This window comes from Phalacrocorax aristotelis, chromosome 3, assembly GCF_949628215.1.
Source record: "Phalacrocorax aristotelis chromosome 3, bGulAri2.1, whole genome shotgun sequence".
Taxonomy (NCBI): Eukaryota; Metazoa; Chordata; class Aves; order Suliformes; family Phalacrocoracidae; genus Phalacrocorax; species Phalacrocorax aristotelis.
In genome coordinates this window covers 98,895,984-98,920,380 of record NC_134278.1, presented here as the reverse complement: position 1 = coordinate 98,920,380, position 24,397 = coordinate 98,895,984, and the positions used below count along the sequence as shown (strand labels likewise).

The 24,397-nt window shown below is 43.4% G+C and overlaps 1 protein-coding gene across 1 annotated transcript in view; it reads left to right on the top strand.

Annotated features, from left to right (window-relative positions):
* The window catches only part of LOC142055149 (ALK tyrosine kinase receptor-like), a 66,412-nt gene that overhangs the window by 14,022 nt on the left and 27,993 nt on the right, over nt 1-24,397 (top strand). The window contains exons 4-8 of the mRNA XM_075088690.1: nt 15,255-15,417; nt 19,351-19,501; nt 21,998-22,129; nt 23,074-23,218; nt 24,066-24,248. Coding sequence (XP_074944791.1) covers nt 15,255-15,417; nt 19,351-19,501; nt 21,998-22,129; nt 23,074-23,218; nt 24,066-24,248 — 774 coding nt within the window. The remainder of the gene's footprint in view (nt 1-15,254; nt 15,418-19,350; nt 19,502-21,997; nt 22,130-23,073; nt 23,219-24,065; nt 24,249-24,397) is intronic.

Sequence of the window (24,397 nt, the reverse complement as noted above, 5' to 3'; positions counted from 1 at the left end):
CCTGCTGCAGTTGTGCAGGGTTTTTTTTACCCCTTCTTAAATATGTTATCCCAGAGGCACTGCCACAATCACTGGTGGGCTTGGGCTTGGCCAGCGGTGGATCCATCTTGGAGCTGGCTGGCACTGGCCCTACTGGACATAGGTGAAGCTTCTAGCAGCTTCTCACAGAAGCCACCCCTGTAGCCCCCACCCCGCTACCAAAACCTTGCCACAAAAACCCAATACAGTTAGAAATGTCAGTCTTGTATGGTCAGTGTTATTTCATTCTCCCCTGTTACCCAGCTCCCTTTTCCAGCTTAGCTGTAGTGGCATGGGCTAAATAGAGACAAGATTTCCATTCCCTCCCTCTCACATCACTGTCTCCTAAATGTTTGTCTCTTCCCTCTGCCAGGCTTGCCCACACATTCACAGTATCTGTTTTGAGCTCTATACATGCATTTCTATTTCATTCTGCCTCCTTCCCTCCTCCTTGCCAGCTTCTCTTCCTGATTTGATTCAGGTGGTCACAATCTGCAGCCTACCTGGGGGAGCAGGGTTGACCATGGAAATGAGGGGTGACTATAGGAAAGACAAGCTCTTGCTATAACTGCTACCCTCAGCACTGTGTGCAGCTGTTTCTCCTCACTTAAGGCTAGCTAGTTACCTGCCAATTTGAAATAACCACCCTTCTTAAGGTAGAGGACAGGGGCATGGTTGGTATATGCCTTCTTGACTTTGTCAGTAAGCCCAGAGATTTGTTCCTGCTGCCTCCTTCTCTCCCACTCCTCTGTATTAAAAAGGCTTCTTTGAGTCTGTTCTATATTATGTTTCACTTTGCTACCTGTAATGTACTGCTGAAATACATTAACTATTGTTGTTAGCTCTGATACCGACAGCAGTCTGGTCAGCGTGGTCAAAAGCTGCACACAGTCTTCAAAGTCTGCCTGAAAAGCTGGATGCCACAGCAGGGCAGCTGCTGGTACTTGAGCTCTCTTGTGAATCAAGCTCTGGCAGTGGAGGATGATGATACAGTCTGCGGTGGTCAAAAGTTGCCATCAAGTGGGGTTTATTGATATGTTATGCACTGAGCATCATACAGCAAGAAAAGTGCAGGAGCCCTGACAGGAGTCTCAGGAGAATGAGACAGAGGGAATGAGCCCACGAGAAGATGCCGAGCTGGTTGGACCTGTGTTCTAGCTATAAAGGTTGTGTCTATCTCTGTTACAGATGTCATGTGTGAGCTTGGGCTGGTCACATAGGTACAATTTCAAAAAAAGACCCTTATGTCCTCTTTGCAGATGCTTTGAAGTGTTCCCTTTCATATCTGTATCTCTGTTTCCTGCCTGTAAGTGGAGCCACCTTTTACTTTTAAGTGCTGTCAGTATTGCTGTTAAGTCAGTGATCTTGTGGCAGGATCCATACACAGGTGTAGATTATGGACTTCTGGCTGACTTTCCAAAGCAATGTCAATACTTAGGTGGTGAAATAGTTCCTTAAGGCAGCTCTACATTTCCTTGCAGGGTACCTACTGGTTTAGTAACACAAAAGCAATTAGATATGAGGTTCCAACTGGAGAATGGCCTGAAGTTTGGCTGCAAGGTTAATGTAAAGTGGCTATGTGGGTGTTAGGCTAGAAATCTTGTGGTTGTAGGTTTCTCTGAGGATTTTGTTTCTTCCTACTTCTCACTAGACCTGAAATTATGGAATACCTTCTAGCCCTTCTGCTCCCTGTCCTATCTGAAGAATGCAATTTAAAGAAATGCTTGGGTGGTAGAAATATTAGGAGTCAGATTGGTTGGGGGTAGAAAAGAAGGTCACCAAGGTACTTTGAGCAATTAAAATAATTTGTTATGACTTGGGATGAAAATTCAAGGCAATTCCTGTGGTACCTAAGCCAGCTTGCATCATTGCTGGGCTTGATCCTTGGTCCTGTTCATGTTCTGTTTAAAACTGTCTCCAGCCCTTGAGGTCTGAAATCACTCCTACATTTTTCTCCCCTTTGTGCCCTCAGTGTAGACAGGACAGAAATCAGAGAAGCTAAGCTTCAGCTTCTTGCAGTTAGAAGTCATTGCATTTCTGAGGGTCTCCACAGCACCAAGTCACCTTTTTTCCTTTGTGTTGCTGAGCCCCTACTCTCAGTAAACACTGTAGACACTTGTTTGGTCCCTGGGCTATGCATTTTACTCATCTTTAATCTTGTTTCTTTCTGCATCCTGTAATGCATTTAAGAAACCTCAGGCTGAGTCTGTCAAGGCCTTTGCTTTGATGGCCGCATATTTACTGTTGTGCGATTGAACCAACAGCATCAGCGCCACCCTGAAGTCCCAAAGACTGCATTGACCAATATGAGTTCAGCCAAAAGTAATTACAGCTAATGTGATCTTTGGCTTGTGTGATGGATCACAGGCTATAATATTTCCTTCCTAAGAAATAATATTAAAACAAAGAACTCTGTTCCTATAGCTGAGGAGACAACAGGATAATAAAATGCCCTCCCCAAATCCCCGAGCCAGCTCAGCCTACGCAGCAGGAAGTACAATCTGAAAGACAGGTACCACTTTGTTTACATGACAGTAAATCCAAAGAACTCCATTGCTTTCCAAGGGTATGGGCCTTGACTTGCTCCTCTGTAACTGAGAACAACATCTTAAATGCATCTGCTGGTTTTGCCTGTGCTTGGAAATCTATTTTCAGCAGAAGCGATAGTCATTACCACCAACCACCCTGTCCTCTCTGTTCTCAGGCCCTGTACCCAGTGAATTACTTCTTCAGCCTTGCCTTTGCTTATCGTGGCTTGGCATGCCTCCAGGATATGTACACCGAATATTCAAAACACATAACGCAGCCATGCTGTGAAAGTTCCTAAAGCTTCCAGAAATCTGTTAACCACTGTCATGTGTCACGCACGGGATGATGAATGCACTGTGTAGAGAATAAGACCCCAAATTGCTACAACTAATATGGTGGTGGTGCTCTCTCAAGTTTCTTGATGAAGCCCAGGACCAACATGGAAAAATTCCTGTGGGTTTCAAGTCGCAGTTACTTGCAGTGCAAGGTGGCCATTAGACAGATGATCACCAAACAATGCAAATGGTTTTGCTTTAATTTAATTAATGACATATTATTTACTGATGTGCCATCTTCTTGCTGAAAGGTTGCAGGTGAAATGATTCTAAAAGAAGACTGCAAAAAAGTTGTAAGAAAACCTGTGTATACCAGAAGATTGAAAAAAACTTCAGTGGAACTAGAATTTTTGACGGAAATGGTTAAATCTGTGCACTGTTTATTTTGATGTAAACCAAGCTTACTTTGACTTTGTTTTTAAATTGATTAGGTGTTCACAGAATCACAGAATGGTAGGGGTTGGAAGGGAGCTTGATAATCTTGTCCACCCCCCTGCTTGAGCAGGTATAGCAAGGGCAGGGGGCACAGGACCACGTCCGAGAGGGTTTTGAGTATTTCCAGAAAAGGAGACTCCACAACCTCTCTGGGCAGCCTGTTCCACTGCTCTGTCACCATCAAAGTAAAAAAGTTTTTCCTCATATTCAAGTGGAACTTCCTGTGTTCCCATTTGTGCCCATTGCCCTTTGTCCGGTTGTTGGGCACTGCTGGAGTCTGGCCCCATCCTCTTGACACCCACCCTTCAGATATTTATAAGCATTGATAAGATCCCCCCTCAGTCTTCTCTTCCCCAGGCTAAACAAACCCAGGTCTCTCAGCCTTTCCTCATAATAGAGATGCTCGGGTCCCCTGATCAGCTTGGTAGCTCTCCACTGGACTCTTTCCAGTAGTTCCTTGCCCTTCTTGAACCCGAGAGCCCGGAACTGAACACAATACTCCAGATGTGGCCTCACTAGGGTGGAGTAGAGGGGGAGGATAACCTCCCTCGACATGCTGGCCAAAATCCTTTTAATGCAGCCCAGGATACCATTGCTTTTCATGGCCACAAGGGCACAGTGCTGGCTCAGGGACAACTTGCTGTCCACCAGTACTCCCAGGTCCTTCTCAGCAGAGACAATTTCCAGCAGGTCAACCCCCAGCCTGTACTGGTGCATGGGTTTGTTCCTCCCCAGGTGCAGGACCCTACACTTGCTTTTGTTGAATTTCATCAGGTTCCCCTGGGTCCAGGTCTCATTGGATGGCAGCACAGCCTTCTGGTGTATCAGCCACTCCTTGCAGTTTTGTCTCATCAGCAGACTTGCTGAGGGTACACTCTTCTCCCTTCATCCAGGTCATTGATGTATATGTTGAACAGGACACAGCACAGACCCCTTGGGAGCACCACTAGTTACGGGCCTCCAACCAGACTCTGCCCCATTGACCATGACCCTCTGAGCTCTGCTGTTCACCCAGTTCTCAATCCACTGCACTGTCCACTCATCTAACCCACACTTCCTAAGCTTGTCTTTGAGGATGTTATGGGAGACAGTGTCAAAAGCCTTGCTGAAGTTGAGGTAAACAACACCCACTGCTCTCCCTTTATCTACCCAGCCAGTCATGCCATCATAGAAGGCTATCAGGTTGGTCAAGCATGATGTCCCCTTGGTGAATCCATGTTGACGACTTCTGATAACCTTGTTTTACTCTACATGCCTGGAGGTGACCTCCAGGATGTCCTCCAGATGACCGCCAGGTTCCCATCACCTTTCAAGGGATGGAGGTAAAGCTGACCAGCCTATAGTCTCCCAGGTCGTCCTTCTTGCCCTTTTTGAAGACTGGAGTGACATTGGCTACCCTCCAGTCCTCGGGCACCTCTCCTGCTGTCCATGACCTTTCAAAGATGATGGAGAGCGGCTTAGTGACAGCATCCGCCAGCTCCCTCAGCACTTGTGGGTGCATCCCATCGGGGCCAGTGTATTTGTGAGGATCCAGTTTGCTTAAATGATCTCTAGCCCAGTCCTCCACAATCAAGGGGAAGTCTTCCTTTCTCCAGATTTTCTCTCTCACCTCTGGGGTGAGAGGGCTGGGATGGCTGAGGGCCAGGTTCAGCAGTAAAGACTGAAGCAAAGAAGGCATGCAGTAACCCTGCCTTCTCTGCATCCTGTGTCACAAGGGCACCCACCTTGTTCAGCAGCAGGCCCATGGTTGCTCTAGTCTTTCTTTTACTAGTGGTGTATTTGAAGAAACCCTTCTTGCTATCCTTGACGTCCCTTGCTAGATTCAGTTCCAGGTGGTCCTTGGCCTTCCTCACTGCATCTCTGCATACCCTGACAACGTTCCTATATTCCTCCCAAGTGGCCAGTCCCTTTTTCCACATACTGTAAACCTCCTTCTTTCATTTGAGTTTTTCTAGAAGATCTTTGTTCATCCATGTGGATCTCCTGGCTCCTCTGCCTGACTTCTTCCTCATAGGGATGCACCAATGTTGAGCTCAGAGGAAGTGGTACTTGAATATTGACCAGCTCCCCTGGACCCGTTTACCTTCTAGAGCCCTAGCCCATGGGATTCCTCCAAGAAGGTCTTTGAAGAGGCCAAAGTTATCTCTCCTGCAGTCCAGGGTATAACCCTACTTGATGCCCTGCTTCTACCTCACAGTATCCTAAACTCAGCCACCTCATGGTCACTGCAGCCAAGACTACCCCCAACCCTCACATCCTCAACCAGACCTTCTTTGTTTTAGTATAAGGTCCAGCAGCACATCTCACACCATTGATTCCTCCACCACCTGCATCAAAAAGTTATCCTCAATGCTCTGCAGGAGCCTCCTGGATAATGTGCACCTCGCCATGTTGCTTTTCCAGCAAATATCAGGGTGGTTGAAGTCCTCCATGAGAACTAGGGCTTGCGATTGTGAGGCTACTTCCAGCTGTCTGTAGAACGCAGTGTTGACTTCCTCTTCCTGATCAAGTGGCCTGTAGCAAATGCCCACAACAGTGTGACCCATATTCGCCTGCCCCTTAATTTTTGCCAATAAGCTCTCAACTTGTTCTTCCTCCACCCCTAGGCAGAGCTCAATACATTCTGGTTGCTCCCTCACATAAAGAGCAACTCCCCCACCTCACCTTGCTGGCCTGTCTTTCCTAAAGAGTAAGTAGCCATCCATGACAGCATTCCAGTCATGTGAGCTATCCCACCATGTCTCTGTAATTGCAGTGAGATCATGGTCCTGTGACCGCACACAGACCTCTAGTTTCTCCTGTTTATTCCCCATGCTGCGTGCATTGGTATACAGGCATTTTAGAGAGGTAACTGAGCATGCAGGTTTCCCTGGAGGGGTGCATGAAGACCCATTGCAGCCATGCACAGCTTTGGGGTGGTTGGTCTTCTGGTTGTTATCTTGTGAGGCAGCTAAGGCACCTTTGTCGCTGCTTTGGTTGGCCTGGCTTATTCCCCCTTTGGATGTGATGGCATTAGCATTGCCACTTTGGACCCCGCCCCCAAGTCCTTCAGTTTAAAGCCCATCTCACCAAGTTGGCCAGCCTGCTGCCAAAGATTCCCTTGCCCTTCTAGACAGGTTCTTCCCTTCCTAACAGGCTATGGTTCCTGGGGAATGTCCCATTGTCACAAAAGCCAAAACCCTCGCAATGGCACCAGCCAAGTATCCAAGAGTTGATTTCCATTAATCATCTGTTATTGGCTGCCTACTTTTCCCCAACTAGTAAAACAGAGAAGAAGATGACTTGGGCACCAATATTTTTCACTTGGTCCCCCAGGGCTTTATAGTCTTCCTTGGTTCTGTCCAGGCTCTGGCTTATAGCATCATTTGTGCTCACATGGAAGTGTAAGAGTGGATAGTAATCTGTGCTCTTGACAAGTTGCGGCACCCTCTCAGTGATGTCTCAGTAGCTCCCGGAAGGGACCAAACCTCTCATGACTCCCTGTGAGATCGGCAGATGGGCGCCTTAATGCCTTTTAACAGAGTCATCCACTATGAGCACTCGTCTCTTTTTACGGTATCTACTCTGTGCTGCTGGTACAGTTGCACCTTGCAGACCTTGCTTGTGAGTGTCCACAGCTGTTAAAGCTTCATATCTGGTGGTGGTGGTGATGATGCTGGAGGGTGGGGACTGAAGTAGAGCCCTGCTTTTGTGGGTCACCAGGGTCCAAGGTGCCTTGTCCTCAGTGGTGTCTGCTACAGGAACATGGTTCTGAAACCACCTATCTCTATCCGCCTTGGGTCCACTAATACTGCACAGCCTTTTAACTGTTTCCTGCAACTCAGCCACCTGACACAACAGATCATCAACCCGTGCACACCTTCTGCAGTTATTTGCCTTTTCACCAGGAGAAGGGTCTGGGCACTCACTGCAACCTACTGCCTGTACTGAAGCCACCTTCCTTAGCAGTTTCGTCTGGGTGGATGCATCAGACATCTCTGGTTCTTTCTCTGTAGGAACACTGGTTTTAGTTCTGAGGCAAGTACCCACCATTTCGACAGAGACCTAGAGTACTTCCTTGGGCTGTGGACCTACGAGCAGGGTGTAGCGCCCTTCTGGACAAACTGCCACGCTAACTGCCATGCCATGACCTAGTTGCTCATGCTTCCTTGGGCCATTTAAATCTCCTGTGGTTGCTCCTCACACCGTCCAAGCCATCAGCCTGGCTCGTGAGAGCTGCCGGGACCTGGCAGGATGCTCTGCTCTTCCTTGGGCTTCCCTGGCTCTAGGAACACCCTTGTCTGCCCCAACCTAGCACCCAGCCGTGGAAATTACCGTTGCTGCTACTGCATTCCCTGCCAACTTTCACGGCATGGCTGCATCAGTTCCTAAAGCTTCCAGAAATCTATTAGCCACTGTCATCTGTCACACATGAGATGATGAATGTGCTGTGTAGAGAATAAGGTCCCAAACCGCTACTACTAATGTGGTGGTGGTGCTCTCTCAACTGTTAGTGTAAGCAAAACTGAAAGCTGCTCAAACCATAGCATTTCTCTACAGGAAATTTAACTACCAATTAAAAAGGCGATTTATATCAAACCAATGCAATTAGCTTTTATAGACAAGGCCAGAATATAGGAAACTCAGGCATATAAAGATACAGTGAGCAATAAGGAGGAACTCTAGGTAAACAAATTACTATCATGGAAACTGGAGGAGACAAAATGGGATTCTTAGTAGGCAGAAGGAGATAACAAGACACAGAGCAATCAAGCTTTAATTAAAGATTTCTGGTGCTTCTGAACAGGCTGTAAATACCATGAGAACAGCCTCTCTTTTGATGTTTCAGCTTCTCATCTGTCCCACTGACAACTTACTCATGTCAGGTCACAGAGTACAAAACTGGTGTGTTGTGAAATGTACAAAAAGATTAACCTTTTTCCCCCTCAAGTCTTGCATAGTTTTGTCCCATCTGATCTGCATATCCACCAGCCATTGTGTGATCACGGTTTCTTGCATGGAAACTGTCATCAAATCATTTTCTCATCCAGACTGAATTACTGTTTTCCTTCAGCTCCGGTCTCTTCCTCGCAACGCTTAGTGGTTGCACAGATTTTGTCTTTTGCATCAGGGAGAGTCCTCTTACGAGTACTTACATGGCTGTTTCTCGGAAGAACTCTGAGTCACATTAGTTAATCAGATGAAGGAGCTGAAAGGAACAGCGGAGCGAGTATTAAGTAAAAGAAAATTAGATTTGGTTGCTCTTTGTGTGCAATTATACTAACTGAACTGTTGGCATAATGCAATAAAGGTATCTGCAGAATTGTATTTTTGTATTAAGCATCAATTAACACAGTGAATAACAGCTCAGTGCCCTCCCCCAACAAAAGCATCATCCTGAACAGTGATAGAAAATGTTCAGAGACGGATGGTGGGATCTCAGATTATGTAGGTATGTATTTCTTTATTGCAGTGTTCACACTTGATTTCTCTGTAGGATTGAAAATAGCAGAGGTGCAATACTGAAAATCAACATACAACCAGATCCCAACTCAACAACGTTGAACTGGTATAAATGCTCTCCAGAGTTAATCACACAATTGAAATAAACAGGGCAATTCACACATTTTAGACCTAAATTTTAAAGCTGAACACTCTTAAGAAGAACAGTTTAAAATTTGCAGAAACTGCTTAAATCTCAGGAAAGGTTTTGAAATAATTTTGCCACCTCTACCCAGCTTGGTCTTTTGTTATCCAACATGCATTTCTACTATCCTTTGTAATTGTGAACAAATTCCAAGAAGTTAGTAGCATGTATCACTTAACACCCTTTATGGAAGATTCCCGCTATCCCTTTAAGTGAAACATAAAAGAGAAAAGAAATTCGTTTTCTTCATGCTGCTTTGTTAGTTTCTGGCTCCAGAAGGTAGCAAGAAACAAGCCATTCTCATTGCCGTTCAGTCAGCAATGCCCTTGCCCTGTTATACTGACCACAGATAATTTCCTGCAAGAATGCCCTGAGAGTGTTCTCTTTATATGGACACTTCAGAAGAATCTAAAGCATGGATCGAGCTTTGAGTATTTCTTTGAAATGATACTCAGGATCAATCTGACATACATTTGTCATCGCTGCAGATGCTGCTCTTGTTGAACTGAAAAACATGTCCAAGTCTTCCATTGCCGCCCTCATCTAGAAAATGGAAAGACAGAAGTAGTAATTCCATAAACAGTTGAAAAGCTGGTCTTCTCTTAGTCTAGCTGTACCTGCGTAACTCGTTCTGGTATTGCTGGGAAGACTTACTAATTTCTATGATTGTCTTATATCCCATTAATATCATTGTGTAGACACATTTAACTATTCAGGGACTGTGACTGTGAGCACAACCTATTTCTGCTGTTTACCCACAAGTTTCAAACCTCATTAATCTCTGGCAAACTTAGTCCTGGAAAAGGTAATAATCTCAAATTACTGCTTGCAGGACACTGTTAAACAACAGAACCCAAAGCCAAATCTAAAGGTTTTTCCTTCCTTACATCACTGAACATGCTTCTTACATATGCTTGTAGTATAATTTGCCTACAGACTTTCACCACAGACCAACATAGGAATTATTGGTAATGCATAACTGAGATTGCTCATGCACTGAGTAAAAGGTGTATCCCTCCACACATACCATGGTGCCAGTGGCAGCCGAGTGTTAGTGAAGATTAAGATGGGCAATTTCCTATAAGCCTCTGATTTCCCATGTTGGCCAAATATCATAAGGGAGATTGTGAGTGCTTTTACAAATAGATGAAGGAAGCGTTCTGCTTGTTCACAGCATCAAGTTTGATGACATCTGCCTTAGAGGAAGAAATAAAATCAACTCCCTGAGGGACAGCCAACAAAATTAATTGCCTCCAGAAGTTTAGCCACTGGGGTTCTTATGCCCCTGAAGCATGAGACCTTATAACCCTATTAATGGGGTTTTTTCACTCTATTGGCAGTAGGGATGGCCTCTTGGCCTGAATAGGGGTTGTGGCAGTAAGTTCCACAAGCTGCCTACATGTTGTTTTAAAGCATTGATGCATTTCACTAGTGTGTTACTCTAGGTTCCACAATAAGCCAAGTAGCATGGTTCTTGGTTGGTAATTTTTTCAAATCACAGTAAAGTTTTGGTTTGGAACGAGTTGAACCTTGTTCAAACCAGCTTAATTTAACAAATGCCAGTTAACACATTTAGGCCCTTGAGGTATAGCTAAAATGCCTATGTCTGTTTTGAGATACGGAGTTTATGTGCTGTGTGGGCCAGTGAAATTGCTTTCTATGTTAGAAGTACAAATGCACTTTAAGCTTTGCTCCACTGTTTTCTCTTCATTGTTGCTGGTTGTTATTTGCAGCAGTGCCTGTAGCAGTGCTGCCTTGGGCTGCAAGCAGTATCGGAGCTTCAAATGATTTAGTCATCTTAAGTCTCGTGGGGTTTTGTTCTTTTGGTTTTCCAAGACTAGGCATAACTCCCCTTTGCTGTGGCTGAAATCCAGTGCCTTGATTGCTTTGCATTTTACATATCTAGCCAAGCTATGTGAAAACTAGAATTTCTGCTGTGCAAAAGAAAATAAGTATGAATGACTGTGTGTGTAAATGTATCGGTAAATCTAATTTGGAAAGAAAAGGTGAAAAGAAGTCGTTTTTTAAAATCTGTTTTAATAGAGCCAAAATGGTATTTCTTGCAAATGTTGTTGCTGGGACTTTAGCAATGTGTGGGGAGATTGCCAGGGATCTTGAGGAGGGCAGGTGTGTGGGTGAACAGGCAGAAGACCAAATGTTTCCTCTGCCGCGTTTCTTGTGAAAGTGGGGACGCCATCAAACAGACTGTTGTATAAATTATTCACTGAAATGTAGTACCCCAATTCTGAATCTCAGTGTAATCTTTACTTCTTTTCTTTTTCCCCTGCCTTAAACAGGAATTCCCAGTTTTTAAACCCAATTAGCATCTTGCAACTGCTAATGACAGAATATATAGGGACCCTGCGTTTAACTACCTGTTAGTTTACATCATGGGAATGCTCAGCTGTTTCTGAAAACCATGCATTTGTAACTTGTGTGAAGTTGGGCAAACTTCCAAAATCTGCTTGTTGTTTGGGAAGATTTAGACCAGAAAGTCCTGCTTTTTTTCCCATCACACAAGTGTGAGATGCTGGCAATGTTAGCCCTTCACACACTGCAGAAGGAAAGAGAGGTATGCCATGCGGTATGCGACAGACCACAGTTGTGCACTGATGGAAAAAAATCTATCCTCGTCACCAAGCTGCTTAAGGATCTTCGATTCAGTACTACTGCTTTAGTCTTCGGAGATCAAAATAATGCTTCAAATTGAATTACTGTAAACTGCTGTGGCATGCAGCAACCTGTAGAAATGCTCTCTCTGAGCTCATGAGATGCGCTGCAGTCATTTGTAGAATCAGGAGAAAATCAATACTTTACAGGGAGTGAATGGTTATTCTTACTTAAAAAAAGAAGTGGTGGGTTGTCTAAGATGGGCAGTACTCTGTTTTGTGACTGGGTTAGTGGTTTAAAATCTTGGGCTACTGTTACATCTGCAGATTGAACATTGGCTTTGTGAAATGTTTAAAAGAGCAGAGGGAGGGAAGTGCAAGGTTTTCAGTCTGTATCCAGGATTGTAACTAAGACCCATCTGTTCTAATGTTGTTGAAATGAGGGGTGACTTCTTCCCATGACATATTCTGTCCCATTTAATTCAGCAACAAAGCTGTTACATGTTGGACTGGCTTTCAGTATCACATGTGAAAGTGCATATAAACAGGAGGACTGTTTGCAAGTCAGTGCAGCAGTGAGAAATGAGGAGACAGCGCAACACATAGCTGTAGGTTTTACTGAAATCCTTGATGGTTCAAATCCAGTGCAACCTCCCCATGGACTTCACTTGAGCCAGACTTCCTCCTGCAAGGTTTTGGGCAAAGGCTGCTACCCAGCTCTGCTACTTCTGAAACGTGTCGTCTCCCACTCCTGTCTACCATCTACCTGAGCAGGGCAAATAAATATGTCTGCTAGCACTGACTGCAGCAGCTGCAGAACCTTGGAGGCTTTACATGTAATCTTGTATAGGCCACTGTATCGATTACAACAGGACCACTTTTGAAATCTAAGATAGTACCTCCTGTGCTCAGTCATCTCCAGGTTCCTTACGTCATACTCCCTGGCATAACGTACCTGTGGTTTTTCATTCGTCATACTCTCATGCTTTTAAAAGCCAGATTCTAAGAGCTTGGATGCACATTCACTGATCTTAAATTACCATCAACCTTTGCTTTTACCCTGATACTGCCTCTGCACTGGAATTGAGCCCCCTCTAGTCTGGCCAAGAGGCAGAAAATACAAAAGTTGTTCTGGTTGCTTCAGTTCAAAGTCTGAAGTCATAATGTTTGCAGCAGGTGGACATTTTTCTTTTGTTCCACCAGGGCATTGGGCTGTTAAGAAAACAGAGGACCATTAAAAAGCATTTTGGAGTAAGACATAGTTCATTGATCCCCTGCCCCTGGAACTCTGTGGGAGTCAAGAGATGCCAGTTTCAGGTCCAGCTGTGCTTTGTGCTACGTGTGTGATAGTCTAGAGGTACTTTTGCCAAGGCTATGTAAGCAGATAACTAAGGAATGAGGTTTATTTAAAGAGAGTATATCAGAAATGTGGTTTAAACAAAGCAGCAGTATACACATGCTGTGGTCTGTCCTAAGTTTTATCACTTCCAGTTTTCCATTTTGATTCTATGATGTTTTGGGCTTATTGTCCCCTTGAAGGTCACCTGCTTCTACCTTTGGGAACATGTTTGTTGTTTCACTGGAGACATCCAAATGGCTTCTTATTGTTCCAAACAAAGACACTTACCCACCTGCTTTACTAAACATATGTTTCAGTGCAGGTGGCTTAGCCCACTGGGATATTGTAATGTTAAATCACTGCGATAGCTGACAGAATGAGTCTCTCATCTTCCATTTTGTGTGTAAAATTTTGCTTTGGTTTTGGGAGGGGTTTTTTTGCAAGAATAAACATAAGTAATTTCTGGTGCAAGACTGTCTATCAGAGCAACTGAAGCATTTTGCTTTAGGAACTTTTAGGCCTTGCTTTCTTAGGTGCTTTTCCCCTCTTACCTGTTGTTCTTGGGTTTTTTGGGAGTACATTGGAGGCAGAGGAGGAGAGCGGAATTCTTCCATTTGCTATCTACTAATTTTAAGACTTTATACTGTCACTAATTGCAGAAGGGTTGGAGAAATAAGAACAGTACATATGTAAGTATCCATATGAAACAAGTAACAGTAGCAAAATCTCTAGAGGACCCTTGTAGGAGAGTTTTGAGGAAGGGTGGTGTAGATTTTGCAGTAAGAAGGGAGATTATTCTCTCAGCAGTACTTAGATTGCAAAGCTTTCCTAAAGTAGTAGTTTTGCGTTGCTTCTTGGAGTAGCCAAGACTGAATTACAAAGGTTTCTTTAGAAATACCAGCCACTTTATTTCTTAAAGTCCTACCAAATTATTTGATCCATTTCATGTATTGAACTTTTTTATAAGAAGGGATTTAGCTCAACTTCAGGATTAGTTAGTTAAGAGAGAATTCAGACCTTGTGCCTGGCTAAACTATTGTGTTTCCTTGTATTTCTGGTGGGTGAACCACTCCAGTAACAGTAATGGTAGAACTGCTGGCCTTTCTCATCCAGACACACGCAGACCATCATTTCTAGACCAGATGTGTTTAGACAATAGCTCCGAATTCCAAGAAACAGATCAAGCTAATGCTCTGTCGGAGCTAATTAGTACTGTCACTGAAAGAGTCTGCATGTGTGGTATTGCATTAGTGGAAGCTGGGGGGGGAAAATGGTACCCTTTGAGAAAGCTGTAAGGAGGGCTGGCTGGCCCCACAACTTTTGTAGAAATAACATTCTTTAGATGTGTTTAAGGTCTTTTGTCTTTAATGGCAGTAGAATTAACTAACAGAGTTTATTAGATTGTGTATATTAACTTGTATGAATAGTAAATCATGTAATGTGCACCAAAAATGCTTAGACCACTTATTTACCATCTAGACCTTAGCTTTGACTACATATGAAATATTTCCTGATACAATAGCAAATACTAGGGTGAGTTTTACAAGAGCATTGTAGTCTTGCAACTGCACTGACCCTAGTAAGGAATCTTTACAGAAAAGGACAGCATTCTCAGCATCATGTATTCAAATTAAAAAATAAGATTTTTTAAGCACAAATTGGGAAAGCCTTGCTTGGTCCAGAAATCTGTATGTACGGGGCTAGTACTTCCAGTTGATAAAAATGGCTGTAACAGGGATGCATTGGTTTACACCCGCAGACCTGGCCTAGAACATGCAGAGCTGAATGCTTATTTTATAGGCCTCAGTTAGGTGTTTTGCCTTCTGAAGCTTAATTTGGATCTCTTGTGAGCAAATAATTATTCAAAATACAATTAGTTTATTGTTACACTTTAATCACTGAGATGATGTTGTATTTATGGGTTTTTTTTTTCTAATTAACAGCTACTTTCCCATATAAAGTAAATCCAATAATCAAATGTCTGTAGAAACTGAAAGGTCTAAAATGCACCAGTCTTGAGATGAGGAGTGTGCACTTCAACAGACCAGAAAGCAGAGCCCAAAACTGGAGTCTGTGTTGCATTTTACTCTACTCTGTGATGTTTGCCTTTTTGAGCCTTAGAAAAAGTAAAGCTATGTTCATATTTGTGATAGCTTGCAGGAGATGTAGATGAAAAGCTCTCAAATACTGAGATACACAGCACTCTAAGTCTTTTAAAAGAATTCTGTGAGTATATGTTCTGGCTAAAGCCTCAGGGGCCCAGTTCTTCCTCTCTTGGTCCGACAGAGAGAGTGAAAAAAGAGCAGAGCAGCTACCTGATCTTTGGATGTTTGGATCATGCTTTGTATATGTCCTCATTTCAGATCACTGGTTATTCACAACATGCGGTGCCAGTGGACCCTATGGCCCCACACAGAGCCAATGCAATGATGCCTACAGGAACTCCAACCTCAGTGTGATTGTAGGAGCAGAAGGGATTCTCCAAGGCATTCAGATCTGGAGAGTACCAGCAACCAACACATACAGGTAAGGGAACTGTCACTGATTGTCATGATATATCTTTCTGTTTGAAACTTATTTAAGATGCAGATATGTGCTAGGCATATATTCAGAAGTTTGGCCACATCTACTTGGGTTTTACTTCTCCTTGATCCTGTGATTTCCAACCTTTCCAGTCTCAGAATAGTTGCCTGAAAGATGCAAGGTGAAAGATGAAAGGTTAAAGAGAAAAGAAAAGAAAGGGAAGCAACCGTCTGAGACAGACAAATCATTAGCCTAAATAGTTACAGGTTGTAAGAGCTCTATAAGCAGCTGAAAAATCAAGTGTTTTGACTTCCCCAGGCCAAGGGGTATACATAGCCTGTATGCCTTCCATTGAATTCTGGGATCAGAATGAGTTTTTCCTACTCTTCACCTAATATAGGAGGCACAATTGTATGTCAGCGTTGCTTATGGGACAGCTTGCATCAAGCTCTGCTCAGCATCTTGACTTTTTGCATCTAGGCATGGTAAGTTGAGCCTGTAAGCCAGGCTCCCCATTGTAGAATTGATTTTGGAAGCCAGCCACCTAAATGTTAGGCTCTGTGATACTGAGGGTTTTAATGCTTAAATCCTTCTGTGGAGTTACTTTCAAAGGGAGATGATCAGATACGGTTCAATGCTACTTAATCAGATTTTTACCAATCAGTTTTTCTTTTTGCTCTTACTGGGGAAAGAAGTACAATCGAAGTTTATTTCACTGTATCTGAATGGTAACATCAAGCCATTTCATGCATCAGTTTGTAAGCAGAAGTGCCTGTTTGAATCAATGATTGTCTAGTGTTTTTTGTACAACATTCCCTATTGAAACCAATGATGGTACCATGGATTTCAAAGCAGAACATTCCACTGAACACTTTGAAAAAATTTCCGTTAAAACGTACTGGCACCTTCTTTTTTCAATTTTTATTGTAGAAGAATGTTAATGTTGAGGATAGATGTCAGTGTCTAACAGAAGTCTACTGCAAAGCAGTTTTGAGAAACAGGCTAGGCTAGGCTAGGCGCAAGTTCTGCCTGACTGCCTATTACCACAAGGATTGATGGTAATGAAAAAATCGTTAATGATATTTTACTCAGCTATCAAAAATGAGTTGCCTGAGGTGAATAGAATTTTTCAGGACCAGCATTCAGGAAATATGGCTATAAAGTATGGCCCAAAAGAGAGAAGGCAATAAACTTACAACATTGTCATTTCTTTAATATCACAGCCCAAGAAGAGCCAGAATTCCAGTGCAAATGTAGGGTGATTTTTGCTACACAATACAATCCACAGGTCCTGTAGGGAGGACCTGTCTATTTAAGTCCTATGAATGACCTAACAGACTTTTAGGTTCTGTACAGATAATAGATGGCTAATGTCATTGATAACCTATATATAAATGGATGACATTCTCTTCTGTACCTCTTAAGGCTATAGTAGAGAATTCACAGCCTGGGGAAAGGAGGAGGCAATTGTGGGCTTAAATTAACTCGACATCTTCCTGATTCTGGACTGCTGAAGGGGCAGCAGAGTCCCCCAGTATACAATAGCCCTAGGAAAATGTCAAGTTGCAGTATCAATTCTAGGGCTTCGCAGAGTCTGGACCCACTGCCTGTATTTAGCTCCCCTGCAGGCCTGCTGCACTGTGGGTCCAGTAGCCCGTGGCCTGATAGCCATCTCCAGTATACCTGACCCAGAGGTAAAATCCTCCAGCTGGCTGTTGGACTCTTAAGAAAGCTGTTATTAGGCCATATCAGTGTGTTTTACACTGCGTAATGGAGAGCGGTGAGTTACATGCCTGATAACTGCTTAGGAAGGATATAGATAGTGTAAACACAAGGCAGAATATGCATTATTAAAATGCAAAGACAGAAAGCTCAGGCTTGCACAAAACTCTACTAGCACAAGCTAACCACACCCAGAAAAATCCGCCATCTATGAAGGTCTGGGTTTCTCCAGCCCTGGTTTGCACAGCCAGTGCACTGTGCTCATTCTGATTCTTCCTGAAGAAGCAGTTTTCTTTTTCAGTTCCTACAAGTATCATAGTAAAAGAAAAGGAGGAAGACAGTAGAAGATATTCCGTGTTCTGGTTATATGTACTCAGGGTGGTCTGAACCTTTCTTCAGGGCCAATATATTTAAATGGGTTTGTCCTGTTAAAAAAAAAAAATGTTGTGCCTAAGAAAAGGGATCCTGCTAAAACTTGAAGTCAGGATAACCCATCTGTTTAAACAGCGACACCCATTTTGAATAGGGAATGACTGTCACCTGAAATTACTGGGTTTTGTTTGTCTGCAGACTTTGAGTGAGGCCAAAATGGGTCCTCCTGAACTTCCTGACATCGTTGCTTGTATGCAAAGTCTGTTCATACACAGAAAAATATGGCCCCTAATTGCAGCTGATTAGCCCTGCCAGCTTGCTATACCTGATAGTGCACCTCATTAGCCATTACAAAATTCTGCAGCAAATTCGAGCAAACTCGATCCTCAGATTTATGCAGCATCTGTTCAGGATAGCCCAGTGCTGTGTCCCATCACTTTTTGTACTGGCTCCAGTGCGGCCTTACTGAGGAATGATTGCTTTGGTTATCAGCAGTGGCATGAACATAATCATCTCACATTGCGAGGATCTAATGTGCTTTATGAGGCACTTGGTGCTCCATAGTTGCTTCGACATCAGAACTGCTCCATGCTGGCTGCCTCAGAGCCATATCACAAGGTGAGTTCCTCATGCTAATCGTTAAGGCAAGTTGCTGGCTGAAAGTGAGCTGCCCAACCTGTTCAGGGTGCTTACACATGACGGGCACTGCTGGTTTGTTCTGCTTGTAGCTGGCTTGAATGCAGGTGCTAGAGGAAGAGGAGTTAAAGCAGAGCACCTATACTGTCACTGGTAGGAAGCCAAGAGGAAGTTTTGCGTTCTCAGCTCTGCAGTCACTATTTACATGCTCCAGGTTCATTTTGCTCTCTTGGAATGGAAAGAGCTGCAAAGCTACTAATGTCAGTGGAGAACTACCTGCTTATTTCAGATATAAATTGAGCACTGTGTCACCACTCACTTGCTCAAAAAGTTGAGTAACTCTGTCTTTTATTGCAACAGAGGTGTGTTTTATCATTATTTTTATAAAGTGCTTGGAAATCCTTTGATAAAAGCTGCTTCAATTATGTAAATTGTTTACGTACTTAGAAAGGGAGGGGGAGGACCTGGGCAATAGAGTGGTACAGCCAAATCCTTGGGTACGTCAACAATGGTAAAGACCGCTGAATCTTGACTGCCTGAAATAAAAGTCCCAAAGCCTTAATTTTGCAAACTAGCCACTCGTGGCTGGAGACAGCGAGACGTTCATGGTGACTGTGATTTTAGCCAGGGCGCTTTTGCCTTCCTGTTTACTGCAGGTGGTGTCGTGTGCATCTACTCTTCTATATTCCTCTGGTGCTGGGAATAGGAGAGCTGTTTCCCATCTGGTCCATGCTACCAGGACCACTTATGCTGCCTTCTTTCTCAAATCTCCCACTGTCATTCTTGTGCTTAAAGTTCTCTTTAGCCATATGTGCTGTACTTAATGGTTCTCCTGCTTCCGTTCTTTCTCTTCCTTGCTGAAAACCTCTCAAGGGTATGTCTTCTGAGAAACAAGATGTTTTATATATTAAAGTTTTAAATTGCAGGGACTTCCTCACTCTGTCCTCAGCAAGTGTTTGCCCAAGAATCAATGTGAAAGAAGCTGTTTTGTAGCTACCCAAGTTCATAAGTCCATGTAGAGCCGAGAACCTCAGTCATCAAGCTCTGGGTTTAGATGTATTCAGTGTCAGGTCTTCAGGTTGTGGCCCTGTGACACTGTGTACGGTTTGGGTGTGCAAAACACTTAGTGCCCAGGAGTGGTTTGTACTACCTTCCACCTGCCAGGGACAACTCAGGTGCCAGGCTCTTGTTTTCTTTTTCCTGCAGCATCTCAGGCTATGGAGCTGCTGGTGGTAAAGGAGGGAAGAATACCATGGTGCGGTCCCACGGCGTGTCTGTGCTGGGAATTTTTGACCTCCAAAAGGATGATACTTTGTATATCTTGGTGGGACAGCAAGGCGAAGATGCTTGTCCTAGTGTAAGTGATTGCCCTTTCTGTTTTGCCTTAATTCCTTCTACAAATCCATGGGGTTTTGTCTGCTTACAGAGAAAGCCATTGTCCTTGAGGAGTTTTGGGTTATATGGTTCAGGGGATAGCTACAGTTTTACTTGGGACGGGGTGGGGGGTGTGCGTGTGAAAAGATTAAGTACCATGTCACTGTGCTCACTTCAACGTTCAGGCTCCATTGATAATACATGAAAGGTTCCTGATTAATCTGCATATTTCAGAGCATCTGTGAGGGTTTTCAGAAAGAAAAGACAACCCTTCCTTCCTTTCCTCTGGAGATCAGTCTTCAAGGCTGACTTGACAGGGCTTTGCCTTTGCTCTGCTGTTGAGCTCAGCCCTGCCATATCATAGTACTTTGCAACTCTGGAGACACCCACCTCACAGGGCCTGTTTGGTTATTCTCTGTATGAAAATGGGAAAGACAAATTAATCACTGCTGGGTCAGCCCTGATTTTTGTGTTACTAACCAATCATTGCTGGAAACACCTTGACAGAAAGGTGCAGCTTCCACCATTTGCAGGCACAGTAATCTATTAATTGTTTAGTATTCTTTGGAGGATGAGGGAATAGGAGATTCTTATGGAAGAAACTGTGCATTATCTGACGCAATTTCATCTACATGTTTGAGATGGATATTTAAATGCTGTGCATTTCTTAGCTGTTAGTGGCTGGCACCCAAGAGGTGAAAGCTTAGCAGTCTGTTACAGCAAAGAAAGGTCGAAGGATGTAGACATGAAAGAGGGGTTCTCAAGGCTGGGTGCTGAAGTAAATAATGTTAAAACTGGAATTATACATATCTACAAACAAACCATTAATATGAAGCCTCTTTGAAATGAGAAATGGCCTAACTCAAACTTCCATCTAACGTCTATAACTAGGACATTCCAGCTGAGTGTAATATATGTACTCATTAAACTGCAGGCCACTGTAATCTTAGTGAGAATTTATTGAGTGCTAATGTAATTCTTTCATTGAGGCAAAGAGATTGCATTGACTTGTAGAAGGGACTTTTACTAGATTGGATTGTAATCAGTTATGTCTTTGCCATGAAGGATTTTTTTTTTTAATTCAATTGTAATCTAGTGGTTCCTTTGGGTCATTGACTTTGTCATTTTATTAATCATCCCCACCCAACTCCAAATCAATTAAGGAGAGGGAAGACAAGGGAAAGGAGGATTGTTTAGTTCCATAGGCAAGTCTGCACACACAAAATGGATGCCATTCATTCTTTGGCACAACCTAGGACACATTTTGTGGTCAACAGAATAATTTATAACTTGAGGATACTTTTATCATGTTCCTCTTCCAAAAGAAAACATACATGAATGTAGAAGGAAGCAGAAGGTCAATCCTACTATAACAACAGTTCGTGCATTTTTCCCTTAAGGTGTTGTTGACTTAGTGAGTTCAGTGTGCATAACAAGATGGTGTTACTGAGGTGAAATGTATAAAGTAAAATAAGCTAGAAGCAATGCTTGCAACTTACAAATACTCATAGCAGAGTCCTGCCTGTCATGCACTTTAGTGCTCCAATTTAAAATTGAAGCCACAGTTACCTCTCTTAGGTCATAGTCCAGAAGTACTTATAAATGATGGTTTGATGTTGTGTTTGATGTCAGTTATTCAGTGATTTGCCTAATACAGAAGGTTCATTACATTTGGTGCTAATCAGAGGAGTGGGGAAAAAAAGCTAAGTAGGAAATATGGAGGCTTTTTAGTGAGGTATTTTCTTTAACATCAGATCAACATTGCAATAAGAGGTGGGACTGGAACTGTTTTGGTAGGCTTTGAACTGGCTAGCACTGGTAATTACAGTAAAATTGCTGCTACAGCAGAAGCATCAGATCAACATCAAGACTTGCTTGGAAGTCTAGACAAATATTAGGTGGCTAGTCTATGCTGAGGTCATTGCTACTGTCCATGCTATGACTACCAAGGTTAAAGCTAGCTCTGATACCATCAGGAGCCATCAATACACCTTAGTTCTCGACAGATGCAAGCTGGCTGTCTGGTCCCAACCAGTGGGACATGAAGAGGAGTAAAGGAACTTGGGTTCTCTCTAAGTGTCTGCCATTTGGCTGTTGCATGACATGGGGCAAGTCACATCATTGCTGAGTTACTCCCTTCCCCTCTTGTGAAATACAGATAGTTAATGCTGGGAAGTATTTGCAGTAAATTCTGCTACATCTTGTATATTAAAAGTTCATGGAGCTGTTTTACATGGTAATAGATATCAGCACTGAGCTTGCTTCAAAATAATTCAATTAAAATGGCAACATATTCTTCTGACAAAGGTTAAAGCAAAAAGCAAGATTCTTCTAGAAGAGCATTTGCTTGCTCCTGCTTATGAAGTTCCACTGGAGGACAATTCATTGGTTTGGGAGAGGGAAGGGTCCCCGAGGCCTGTGTGTGTACAAGGACATGGAGATTTCTTACTAGAATTCAGACCTGGTCTTCTATTTGCAGGCTAATGATGTTATACAGAAAGTCTGCATTGGAGAGAACAATGTGATTGAAGAAGAGATACGTGTGAACAGAAGTGTCAATGAATGGGCAGGAGGAGGTGGAGGCGGGGGAGGTGCAACTTACATATTTAAGGTATGGAAACATAGTCCCCGTGCACCTTCGTCATGAACACGTCCTGCCACTTGCCTCTAGTATCCCAGCCTGAAGTATCTGAGAACCCTTTATACACCTCTGGGGAAAGGTCCACAGAGCGAGGTCCAGGTATCCTTCATTTCCAGTTGATAGCTCTAGTAAGCTGAGCTGGCCCTTCGCACTTCTTAGAACTGCTACTCAGTATGGCCACACTTGCTTCAGTGGCTTGGAGTTTACTTTGCAACCATAATAATTTGAACTGGATTTTTTTCAGTGCAAACTGAGATGCCGAAGCATAAATCTATACCAAAGGGCGGGTTCCACAGGATGTTATTCAAATATATCATTGTAGAACATTGGACTTCAGCTACATATTTGTCCTATGTGGTGCAATGACAAGAAAAGTTGAGGATAGCCTGTATGTTGTCTGCTGGTAATCCTATAGCTAAGGACCACTGATCTTTTCTGTCATGTACTCGCTGAGACAGTACTCATTCCAACCACTGGTTTCTGGTGTTAACAATATGTTTAGATCACCCAGCTTCTATATAATCCTACATAACTCTGCATGCTCAGTTTCCAGCGTAGTAGTCCTTTACCTGTGGAGACACTATATTGCACTATACAGAACAGTGCTCATTAGCTGTTTCATTTGATGAACATCATCATGTGGTAATATTACAAGCTTTCTAAGAGCCATCAGCACTGTAGGTATGGTTCACAGGGCTGCTGATGCCACTATTCTCTGTTGCAGAACTTGGTAGGACTAGTGCTATTCATTAATCTTTTGGATGTGGGTGCATAAATAATGCAATGGTAGTTTGTAGTGCTGAGCAGTCCTAGATGCCTGCTTAGTGCAACACGCAGTAGCTGGCATGCGGTTGAACTTCCATTTGCATGTCTGACTCAGTTTGAACACTGCCATTATTTCTGAATTTGTTAAGATGGAGAATGGAGAACCGATCCCCTTGATAATTGCAGCAGGAGGTGGTGGCAGGGCCTACAGGGCCAAAACAGACATATTTCATCCAGAAAGGCTGGAGAATGATTCCTCTATTCCAGGGTTGAATGGGAATTCAGGAGCTGCAGGTAAGGAAAGTTTGTTCTTTTTAAGAAAACCTTTGTGAATATATGGTACTCCCAGATTCCTCCTCACAAAGAGATGAGGCAAAACTCATGAAAACACAGTTCAGAGGGAATATGGAAGTACAACAGATGCATATAGGTTATAGCCACAGTGCAGGATACTTGGCCTCAATAAGGGTATTGGAGATGGTACAGCCATAGCAACAGCAACATTCTCCCAAAATAGTGTAGTACCTCTCATAAGCAAAGTTGTTTGATTTTTGATGTGGGAGTTTGCAGTGCCGATGTGGCCGTCCTGCTCCCTGTATTGTTTTGTGCTGTGTAGACATACTCACAGAAAGAGCATAATTGCACCCTGGCTAGAAGCCTCTGTGAAGAGACCTTGAACTGAGCAACCAGCAGAGCTGAAAGTGAATCATTGGCGAGTATGCTGTATTTAGAGCAGGGCTGAGACATGTTTCACATCCCTTTCACTAAATTTCTTTTGTTCCACTTCAGAACCGATGTAGGGTTTTTTCAAAAGTGTTTTTTGCGAAGAGAACAGCAAGGCTCTGTAAGCTAGAAACAAGTGGCTGGGGAGTAGGCAGGGATATCTTTTTACATTTTCCATAGAAAATACTTGTCCTTGTATGGTAGGTGAAAAGAGATGCAGATGATTAATGTGGTCAAAAGCCCTACACAAAGGTCACTGTAGCACTGTGTAGCAAGTGCATCCCCTCTTCTAACGAAGACATGAGATTCTTACTTTCAGCTGAGGTGCTTTGAAGGAGTGTTTGCTCTGCAGGTCCCTGCAGTGTTCTTTACACAAAAATAACTCCTGCCTGTGCCTTTTCTCTTCTCTTAACTGCAGGTGGTGGAGGTGGCTGGAATGATAACACTTCCTTCCTGTGGTCAGGAAAATCCTTGCTGGAAGGTGCTACTGGAGGAAGATCCTGCCCCCAGGCCATGAAGAAGTGGGGGTGGGAGACAAGAGGGGGTTTCGGAGGGGGTGGAGGGGGGTGCTCCTCAGGTGGAGGAGGCGGAGGATATATAGGTAAAGTGGCTTCGTGTTCAAGGTGTCCCTTCCCCTCCTTTAGTGCTAATGATCAGCAAAACGCTGATAGATAATTCTCCTGTAGCTAGCATATTTGACTGTTCTGTACTAGTATGTCTGTGTGTTGCCTTTTTATCACTAGTTGAACG